General features: G+C 43.8%; 1 protein-coding gene across 1 annotated transcript in view; it reads right to left on the reverse strand.

The window, feature by feature from the left end:
* Window positions 1-10,371, reverse strand: part of MAN1A1 (mannosidase alpha class 1A member 1) — a 210,604-nt gene extending 200,233 nt beyond the window's left edge. The window contains exon 1 of the mRNA XM_084624798.1: window positions 9,568-10,371. Within this exon, the coding sequence (XP_084480924.1) occupies window positions 9,568-10,167 (600 nt within the window). The 5' untranslated portion in view covers window positions 10,168-10,371. The remainder of the gene's footprint in view (window positions 1-9,567) is intronic.
* Window positions 10,372-11,217: the final 846 nt, after the last annotated feature.

Here is an 11,217-nt window from a genome sequence, read left to right on the forward strand (position 1 = left end):
TTTTCTACAAGTCTAATAGCTATTTTAACAATACTAACACAGGAGAGCCACACTGGTTTCCAGCTATGCATCTGTCAGTGTTCAGTGAGTCCCAGTAGCTTTGACATGAGCTAGCACCTGGTCTGCCAGGGTCATGGCTAGTTATGCAAATATTAGTTGGTATACAGTTTGTGTTCAGACATCCACAATTTTGACAAGCTTGTCAAAAGAACCACTTCAATACAGTAAGAAAGTATTATCACATTCCAGCACAGAGGTCCAATCTCCACTAATGTCTGAACAGCAGTTAGGGTTTCTGTTACAGGAGCTCAAAATAATTATAGACGTAAATAATTTGTATCTACTTCCACTCCTTTAGTTTTGGTTTAAGTATTTTAAAACCATTACCTAGGTCCAACACAAAATTTGGACTGCAATTCTCAGAATCACAGATGGGTGGAGAACTACAACCACAGTAATGAGCAGCAGGTTTCCAGCAGTACTAGCAAAACTGTATTTTAGAGAACCAGTCGGCACAATTACTAATGCTAGGGCTGAAAAGCAGTGACAGAAAACGGTGAGCTAGAAAGAATGGACCTGCATCTGTGCGCATTTTAGTCAATTGTAGAAATACTAACTCCTTAACCAGTGCAATTTTCCAAAGCAATATTCTCCGCCACCCCAATCTAAAAAAACAAAACAAAACAAAAAAAAAAACTTAGGCATTCTCTCACACCGGCTATTTCTTTGAAGGAAAGCTAAACAGGAAGGAATTTAAAGGCATAGGAGTCCTTTGTATTATGTCATCTGCTAAGTGTGTATCAGAAGCCTGCAACTACTGAACTGTTTTTTCCTTTGAAGAGAACAATTAAATGCTGCCAGCCATTAATTCAAGAAACGAGTTATATTTATCTAATGCAAGACCTCTTCTTGCTACATTTTAAACAATGCTGAAATCAAAGACTACAGAGGTTTGATATCAGAGACAAGTTCCATGTTGCTGAACAGTAAAGGCATCCCTGGACATGGGACACATACCAAGCAGATAAGACAAGAAAAGAGTGAAAGAAAAGGATGAGTACAAGACAATGATTTTCCTTTTACCTTCTTCCTCTCCACTTTAATTCTGTCAATAGATACAGACACAATAACTTGTAGTAAATAAAGACAGAAGATAGATATCCCCATATGACTGAGAACTACGCAGAAACAGGTTCTTTCCAAATTGTAACTTCTCCATCCACTTTCAGAGGAAAAGTTGATTCTTCTGAAATCTTTTGTTTTGAAAAGCAAGTCAGCCTTGGTTAAATGATGTTCTAAATCATCATCTAACCCTTTGTACAACCTTCTGGCCCTTCAACATTTTCTTATTTATCCTGCCTCTTTTGCTTCTTGTGCTATTTCTTATTAGAGTCCTATGTTGAGAGATTTAAGAAATTTTTAGGCAGACTTCATTCACTTGCTGTATTTCTTAAATAATTTAAAAGATAGATACTTTAGGAATGCAAATTTAGGAACACAAGCAGCATTCCCTCAAGTGCTGTGTGTGCTTAACTGCTTAACTCTAATAAGTAAGAGACTATAACTGGATGGAGCACAGAACCTGCTGTTAACATGCTGGCAAAGGCTTTAAAAATTAAAAGCATCAGAATGAGCAATACCCATATCTTCTTCACCACCAGCTAATAAAATGCAGTATATTTGCTAAGACCCTCAAATATATCAATTTCCTGTACAAACTAATTAGACCAATGGAAGTGGTTCTTGGTTACAGCAGAACTCAAACTGAAGAGATGGGGGGGGAGGGGAAGAGAAAGATGTTGAAAGAAGGTGGAGCCTCCTACCTCCCCTAATTAGAGCACTGATTACACAATACTCTACTTTAAAGGATAATTTAACTATTTGGACCTATTGGCCAGCATATACTTTTAAGAGCAAGTCTCAGAGTTGCTCACCTTTGCAGTGGACACCCATCACCGTAACTACTGCCAATAGCTATCTTAAGTTGGGGCCAGATTCCAAAAGCTTAATCGACACGGACCTCAGTGAGACTACTTCGCTGAGAAGGACCTACTCAGCCTGATAACAATTAAAGATACTGCACAAGGCATAATTTAGAGCACAAGGCATAATTTAGAGCACAAGGCAGAAGATTAGTAGTCGATAACTGAGTGCAATTCTCTACCACTGACCCACTGTGTGACCTCCAGTGAGCCACCTTGAATTCAGTTTCCCCATTGGAGAAAAGCAGTACTTCACCTTCACAGAGTACTTTGAGAAAAGCTGCCAAGTATTTTATTATAATTGAAACACCTTCTGGAATACTTTTTGCTATTAAGCTATTTCAGTTAATTCCCATTTTATGCCTGACCTGATCATTTTCATAACACCTATGCAAAGCTGAATTTAGTATATCAGAAGGAAAAACATTACAAATACACTGCCCTGAAATACACACATTTTCTTTAAATATCTTTCTCTCTCTCTCACACCAAACCCCCCCTCCCCCACACACACATAATAAAGGAAGAATCCAACATGTTGAAAAACTGGTACTTCACACATTATTCTATTTCCGAGCCTACCTATGAAATTCCTCTCCACAAGCTTACAGCCCCAGAATAAGCAAGAAGAGTAAACTATTACTAAAGAGGTGGCCAATTTCCTCAAGGCACATTATAGCATTACTGGGCTGTCACTTCTTGAGCAATAAGGCAATAGGAATTTTTGGATAACTAGCTTAAGTGCATTTTCTTAAAAATTACTGTCATCCTATCTTAAACTACAATTTATCAACAAAGAAAGAGGTAGCATATTACAATATAGTTAGCTACTCCACGGTATACGATAGTGTTCGCCATAATAAAAGCCAAATTCAGGAACTGCTTTTAGTTTGTAGCCTAAGATGAGCAAATCAACACTTTAAAATATAAATATAAAATTACTCATCCATTAGAGCTCTCTAAACATTATATGCTAAGGTATATTTTATACACTTAAAATAAAATTTGTGGGTCTTTTGCTTTATTACAGCTTTTCCTCATGGTGGGGGGGTGGGGAAGTGAGGTGAGAACCAACACCCCAATCTTCCCAAGAACAGTTTACCAAACTTCACAGCAGTTTTTTTTCCAAGGCTTTTTTAAAAAGTATCATCCACACAATACAAGTGCTTCTAATGAAGTTAACTATCTTGCATAAGAAATGCTGCGTCCGAAATTCTGAGTAGCAGTGAGCAGGTTTTCATAGAAGATGCAGTTACCTTCTTTCACACCCAGCATCCACTGAAGCCCATCCTGTCAATTTCTCACATACCAGATCTATTTGCAACTTAAGTAGTGGATTTCAAAGTAAATCTATCAATCTTTAAGTTCTGCTATTCTGCATTCAGTGTGCACACACAACCACGTTATTACCTACTGCATCATCTAACATTATAATTTACTCTTTTTCCTCATGCTGCATGGATGCCACAGGCTAAGTGAACATTAAAACAAAGTTACCACTAGGAGTTCATAATCTTAGCCAAAACACAGAAAACATTCCATTCTAAACCTTACTCCTCCTAGCCTTATGTAATTTTCACCAAAACAAAAAGCAAAAACACCAGCAATCAAAAACAAACCTCATCCTTTCTAGTTCAAATTTATGTTTAGTCTTTACCAAGAAGTCGGTGGTGGTGGTAAGCTTAAGAAACTCAGACAAGGCATCTTTGTGGCAATTTCTGGGGGGGGGGGAGGAAGGGGGGCATTTACAGACAGCATTCAGACCTTTTTGCTCTCCCATAACTCTGAAGTGCCATTCGGGCAGTCAAGCTAGTCTTGCACTTAATCGTCCATAAACAAGTGCGAGATGTTTGAAAAAGATGGCTACAGAAAAAAGTTGAATGTTACAATTGACTAAGCAGGTTTTTCAGATGTTGCGTTACAATTCAAGAGTCAGTAGGTGAATGCTTCAAATCTGACTTTTCCAGACTAAATAACTTTATGTTCAGTTTTGAAACTGAACAGGTTTTGATGTGGTCAATACCTGAACAAGTAGGAATCACCCTTATCCCAGGAATGATCTGATAGAAAGAGATTAGTTAAGTTTCACTGATCAAGAGTTGTAGTTTGATGGGAGACATTGGGAAAATGGAAAAAACAATTTTAATTGTGCCTTTCATATACCTGTATCTTAAAAATAAACATTGCCCCTATCTACAGTAGCAGTATAAAACCCTAAGATACAAATACTAGAGGGAAAAAATTTTAAGTGTAGTCGTCCAAGTACAATGTGGGGTGTGTGCAAAAACAACTCCCCCGTTCCCCCCCACAGAGAGTAGTCAATAAGGACTCACTTCTACTGTGAAGTATGAGAAACTGAATCATAGAGTATCAGGGTTGGAAGGGACCTCAGGAGGTCATCTAGTCCAACCCCCTGCTCAAAGAAGGACCAATCAAGAATCTGGATGATTATAAGGTTGTGAAGTACTACAAGATTCTATATTTTTTAATTTATCAGCCGCATATGACCAATAATCACCATCTGACTACTTCACTGCATGTCCATTCCCATTCTCTTCCCTTTGTCTTATATTTTTTAAATGTAAGATCTTTAAGGAACAGACCATGCTTTTGTGATTGAAACAAAAACCCACCACACCAACCAACTGTACAAATGTACACTCACATGCACACAGAAGTGTCAAAGGAGAAGTTTCATCAATGCACCACCACTGTATGGAGGAACAGAAAAGTATCAAGTGCTAGAAATGGGGGATAGAGATGTTTGTAACATAGATTAGAAGAAATCCTTATACCTACAGTAATCCTAATTAAACCTTGTATTTACAACATAAGCAGAAAGGGGAATAGATCCCATTATTTACTTACTAGTAAAGTATCAAGTTGTTGCACAAGACAAAATAAAGATCTGATCCCTGCATCGTGAAGTTACATTTTCTTCAATGTGCAAGGCCAGGAGAAAACAAGTTGCCTCAGGCTTGTCTACACTGCCACTTTACAGTGCTGCAATTTTCTCACTCAGGGGTGTGAAAAACACATACACGCCGCCGAGCGCTATGAGTTTCAGTACTGTAAAGTGGCAGTGTAGACAGTGCACCAGTGCTGCAAGCCGCGCTTCCAGCACTGGTAGCTACTCGCCCCGTGGGGGCGGATTTTTTGTTTTGTTTTTACACAGCGCTGGGAAAAGCTCTCCCCCAGCACTGGTGCCACAACTACACAGCCACATTAAAGTACTGCCGCAGGAGCGCTTTAGCATTGCTAGTGAAGACATGCCCTCAGACTAGTCAACCTATTAATGTGAAGTAATTAAAAAAGAAAGACTTAAGCAACATATTCTCATGACCTTACTCAAGACAGAAGGAGAACAACAAGCCATCAGTTTATATCCACATGGGCTTACCAGTGTGAAGATTCCAAGGAAGTTGTGGCCTTCGAACAAGTATAGCGTTACTTTTATTTGCAGTGAAACAGTTTGGCAGACAAAGCCATTTCACTGTCTTACAACAGCAGCCCTTTCTTCACTCCCTCAGGCTTGGAGAGCATAAAGGCTTCAATAACTGGTGGCGTTTTCCACCTCTCCTTCCTCTGAAGAGGAGTTGGGGGAGAATACTTAGGAATGCAGCATCTCACATCTGCCACTGAATGTAAAACACTACCTTCCAAGAGGTTTTGCACATCTGAATGGAACTCCACCCTAATAAAGCAATGCAGCAATCCAGGTCTCAATTTTCCTCACTTCAGAGTGGAGTTTAAAAATAAGCAGGCTTCACTATTACACTTAACACATTTCAAGGGACCATTCAAGGTGGACTACTTATGCTAAATAATGCATTCCACCTCCTATTTAGCTGCGACACTCCAAGTACACTTCCCAGCCTGGAAGAACAGTTCTATGTCAGCTCAAAAGCTTGTTTCTCTCATCAACAGAAGTTGGTCCAATAGAAGATACTGCCCCCTCACCCATCTTGTCACTGTGATTTTTCACACTTTTATGTTCATATGTACTGTGCAATCTTATGTTAGCCCCCTTGTGCGTATCCATTATGATAGTCTTTAAACATATGATTGTGCACCATACCCCCAGCCCCACACCCCCTGTCTGAGGTTCCCAGAACTGCTACTGTGTCGCTGCCTCAGTGAGAGTTTTGCTATTACTAGCTGTGTGACAACTGCCTGACACACCAGCTTGTTCTTCTTACCAGCAAACTCTTCTGGACCCTGCCAGTCCTAACCTTGCCTTGCAAGTTACAAATAGTGAACCCCAAATTACCCCATTGACTTCCCACTGCAGCATCCAGTGCTCTCCTGGAACACTCTCAGAAATGTGCTGCTCCTTTAGAGAGACAGTAACCGCTGCTAATTACTTGAATTGGGGGTGAACACTCCTATTTGCATCACAGCACTGAATTGTTTTTTTACTAAAACAAGTTTATTAAACAAAATGACATAGGATTAAGTGATACCAAGCCATTAAAATAAAAAGCATTACAAGCCAACAAAAGCAAAAACAGTTCCAAGACCAAAAAAAAAACAAAAAAACACAACCAACTTACTTTCAGCAATTTACCCATCTTTTTCTAAGCAAGTTTCTCACCTAATCTGTTCCCAAAGACTTCAGCACCATTGACTGAAGAACCCAACATTCAGTGATTTCAAAAGCTCCAGTGCCTTGAATCCCCCAAGTGATGGACAACTATGGGGTTCTCTCCCCTTTCTTTTTATAGTCCAATCTCAGGTAGCCACTCTGTGTTCCTCATTTTCCAGGTGCCCAATTTGAGATAACTGGGTTCTGATTTGCAGGAGTACAGCTACAGCTGTGTACGCTCAGAAGTCAACGGGAGTTGTGCTTTGAATATATGAAGTGCCATATAATGCTGAGTACTCTGAAAAAATATCATGTTCCAGGCATCTCCCACTGGGCACCCAAAATTGAAGATTTGGCCTTAACCTACATCTCAGTTCTCCACCAATGAAACAGAAACAAGATCACCTCACGAGGGTGCTGGAAAAATAAACTGACAATTTGTGAAGCCCCAGATGCTGCTATGAACAGCACATAAAAATGCCCATGAGGAAATTAATACTGTAATAAGTGCAGGGTTTATATGGTGTGTAATAAATTAAGTATGGGAGCACACATTGAATGAAGAGAAGAAGAAATACAGAGTAGCTCTTGCCGTTCAGCGAGCACTGTCCATTCTACGCACTGAATGAAGCTAGGAAATAAATATTATGTGATCACATAATTAAAGATCATCATAATGGAAATGTACATTGGGAGCACAGATTAAGGTTGCAAGGGCAACCTTCATTCTGTAGTTTCTAACTTTCAAGTGCTTGATTTGCAATTTTAATGTCATTTCGTACGTAATTTTGTAGGTTTTTAAAAGTGTAAGCTGAAAACAAATTGTCTTGTGGAGTCATACTGACCCACAAAGGGATCAACATCAGTGTTGAACTAGAGCTGGTTGAAAACGGCAAATTTTACAAGAGTGAATATTTTTCATTTTGTTTGGAATGTCCCAGAATAATTAATTAGTTTCAGTGAAAAACTAAATGAAAAAACATTTTGTTATTATTTTCCATCAAGGAAACTTTCATTTCCCCCTTCCCCCCCAAGAGGAAAGGAGAAAAGTGTGAGTTCCCCTACAAAGAGGTTTAGTCTGAGGTGTTCAAGCTTTTAAAGGTTTCTGAACAACCGGATCAGTCTGAATAAATAAAAAATTTAAGCAGTTTGCAAAATGTATATTATTGGTCATACATTTCGCTATTACATGCTATAAAACAACAGCTTTTTCTAACTCTGTAGATTAGAATTTCACATTAATACAGTTTAGCTAAGGTTCCAACACAAACATTTGAAAATCGAAGTATTGCAATGTATGTGAAATGCAGCAGAAGAGATAGAACAGTTCAGTCTTCAGTTACATTTCCCACCACTAACACAGTCCTTTTATATTAGATACAAGAATTAATATAGGACACACTGTACCCCAATACTAGTGCAGTGAGAGAAGTAAATCAGTCTATCATCTATGTTCATGAGATACAAAGCACAAATGGCAAGTGAAACAGAACTGGGTGCATTAGTTCGTTTGCCCTGTGGGTCCAATGAGGGCAGCAGGCAGAGCCTAATTCATCTCTCTCCTCGGCCTGACAAACTTAATTTTCTCTAAATCCTTTTTAGAGCCATGTCTTGTTATGATCAGTAAATATGAGTCATTTGAGTTCCTATCTATTAAGTCAAGACATGTATGCTTTAGCAAAATATACAATAGTAAGAGCAGGACCAGCACAGAGGAGGTTAATAACATCTGAAAGCCTGGAAGCAAAAACTGACAAAATATGCTACAGTTAGTTTGTAGCAGCAGGCTGAAAGCTGCTTATTTTTGTACTAGAAAATGCAGTGTTTTCACCAAGTAAACGTACAGTGATTTGAAATATAGTAACAGAGGGCAGTGCATGGCCTTTCAATAAAGATATCTGAAGACTGTGAAAAAAAACCTCACAAGGTAGAAAGCCATACCTGAATAGCTTCCTTAAGTATAGAATAAGGGATGAGGGTAAGAAAAAGATCAAGGGGCAGGAGGAGATATCTGCAGAGAGACAGGAAATTAACCAGAAGAGAAATAAAGTGGGACTTCAACAGAGAGGAGAAACTGACATAACGATCTACCTGCACAATAAGGAATTGCCAGTGCACCCAAAGGACTAGATCAATGACCATCATAATGAGGTCTTCACACCGTATGGAAAACTGATTGCTAAACCAAGTCAGTAAAATGCTTTTAAAGACTTATTGCTGAACACAGAATAAATGCTAGGTTTCATACTTTCCCCAAGTTTTGCTCAGAAGCCTACACTTACTTATGAATGTACACACACTCACAAACAGGATACAAAGACAATTGCTCTGAGATGTAAAGTACGCTTGTACCTCCTAGCACAGCACTGAGTAGCGGCGATGCTGTCACAGATGCGGCTCCGAAACGCCACAGGAGCCTTCTGGCCTTGCTGTGCCACTCCATCCTCACGCCGTACGGCTCTCTGAGCGTCAAACACTACACTTTACAACTCGGAGTTAACGCGCCCCGGCCCTCGAGCTTCCCCGGGGAGAGGAGTGTTTGGAAGAGAGAGAGTCGTGAAGAGCTTCTAGTCTCGGTAGTTTGTCTGCGCGGAGGTGGTGTTCTCCCTCCCTCCCTCCCTCTCCAGTGTGAACGCGCGTTCGCCGACACCCGGGCGGCCACGCTACATTTTGAACTCCACCAGTGTAAACACCTGCACAAAGCCCCGTGAAACGCCTAGCAGATCCCAGGCGCTAACGTGTCGCCTGCGGAGGCCGATCAGCCTGCCTGTTCCTGCTCTCAGAGCCGGAGCCAGCGTCACCCCCCCCCCCTCAACTTACTTCCGCAAGTTGGAAATAAGCGACCTGGGGGAAGCGCGCCAGTGAGAAGGCGCAGGGGAAGGGGCAACGAGCGGGGTAAACAAGGGGGTAGCGAGTGAGCCGGAAGGCAGTCCGCGGAGCCGGGCGCGCAGGGCGAGCCCGGCCGATGGCGGACACACACCAGCCGCCGGGGATACTCACCTCTTTAATCTTGGCCCGTTTCTGCTGGACGTCAGGGTCCGCCGGCTCCCGCCCCACGGCCCCGACGGGCTTGCGGAAGAGCAGGCTGGGCAGCCCGGCGGCCCCCGCCTCCTTCCCGCCGCGCCTGTCCTGGAGAAGTTTCTCCTTGTCCTGGCGGATGTCCCGGCGGATCTCCTCGGGCAGCTTCTGCAGCGTCTCCTTGGCCTCGCGCAGAGCCCGCTCGTGATCCTCGCGGATCTTGGCCAAGTTCTCCGCGGCCGCCCCCCCGGCGCTGCTGCTCCCGGCGGCGGGGCCGGCTCCGGGCGGCGGGGCGCGCTGCTCCCCTCCGGGCGGCGGCGGGGGCGGCGGCTGCAGGGCGGCGGGCGAGTGGAAGAAGACGCCGCTGAGCAGCTTGGAGGAGTCGGGCAGGAAGAAGATGGCCCCGAAGCAGAGGGTGATGAAGGCGCTGAACACCAGCAGCAGCACGAACTTCTCCGTCAGCCGGAACGCGCTGGGGCCCGACGCCTTCCTGCCGCCGCCCGGGCCGCCGCCCAGCGGGCCGCCCAGCGCGCCGGGCCCCGCGGGGCTGCCGAACAGCGGCAACAGGCTCACGGCGGGCATGGCTCAGCGCCCCGCGCAAAGTTCCCCCTCGGCAGCGGCGGCAGGAACTTTTCCGCTCCGCTCTCCCCGGCGGGTCCGGCTGCGCGGCGCGGCTGCCTGTCAGCTGCTGCTGCTGCCCATGCTGCCGCTGGAGACAGAGCGCCGAGACCCCTCACACGCGCGCGCGCACCCGCCGCCTCGCCCTGCCTGCGAACAACTGCCAGGCAGCGCCGGCCTCCGCCTGCCGGAGCCAGGGGGAGCGGCGCCGCCGGGCCAATCAGCGCGTGGGCGGGGGGAGTGGGCGGGGCTGGCGGGGGAAGGGGGCGGGGCGCGCGTGTGAGAGTGGCACACGCACACGCACGGGGCGGGGCTGGGGAGGAAGGCGAAGGGCGGGGACCCTGGTCCACACGAACAGCTCCGGGCGCCTGGGGCGGCGCTCGAGCGGGCAGCAGCCTCCGCGGCATTAATGAGAGTAATGCTATTCAGTGAGGGTCCCACTGTTTCTTTAATCGCATCTGTGTAAGCTGGTTTTAATTTGCCTTTTTTTTTTTTCCCCTTCCTGCTGCTGCTTTTGTTTTTTGCTCTGGCGGTGGGGTTTGACTGGGTGGGCGGTGGGCGTTTATTCTTTATCGTTTGACGTCCGCAAAAGGGAAGATCGCCAAGGTTAAAACGACATTAGCATAGACCCCCTATTGATTAGTGCAGATTAATTAGTCATCTGAGGGGTTGGCAGCCATCCCGCCGCTTGACTTTTTAATTGTTAAATACTTTAGTAATGATCTTTGATAAGAAATTAGAGGGTTTTGCAAATCTTTCCAGCCTGGAGGCATCTGGCTACAACTGTTTAGTAATATACATAGATGTAGCATTAATTATCTTAAAGCAGAGAGTGCAGATTCATAAATACAGAGAGAGAAACACAAATGTGTACTTTGCCATACAAAGTGCAACAACTTTGTCTTTTCAAGAACGTCACTCGGAGTCAAAAGTAAGCTGGGCTTTCCAGGCCTTCTCGTGGTTTAATACCACTTTTCATGCACCTTCTATTCCAAAAAGCAGAGCTTTGCTTTC

The sequence above is a fragment of the Lepidochelys olivacea genome (assembly GCF_965140295.1).
Source record: "Lepidochelys olivacea isolate rLepOli2 genome assembly, chromosome: 3".
Classification (NCBI taxonomy): Eukaryota; Metazoa; Chordata; order Testudines; family Cheloniidae; genus Lepidochelys; species Lepidochelys olivacea.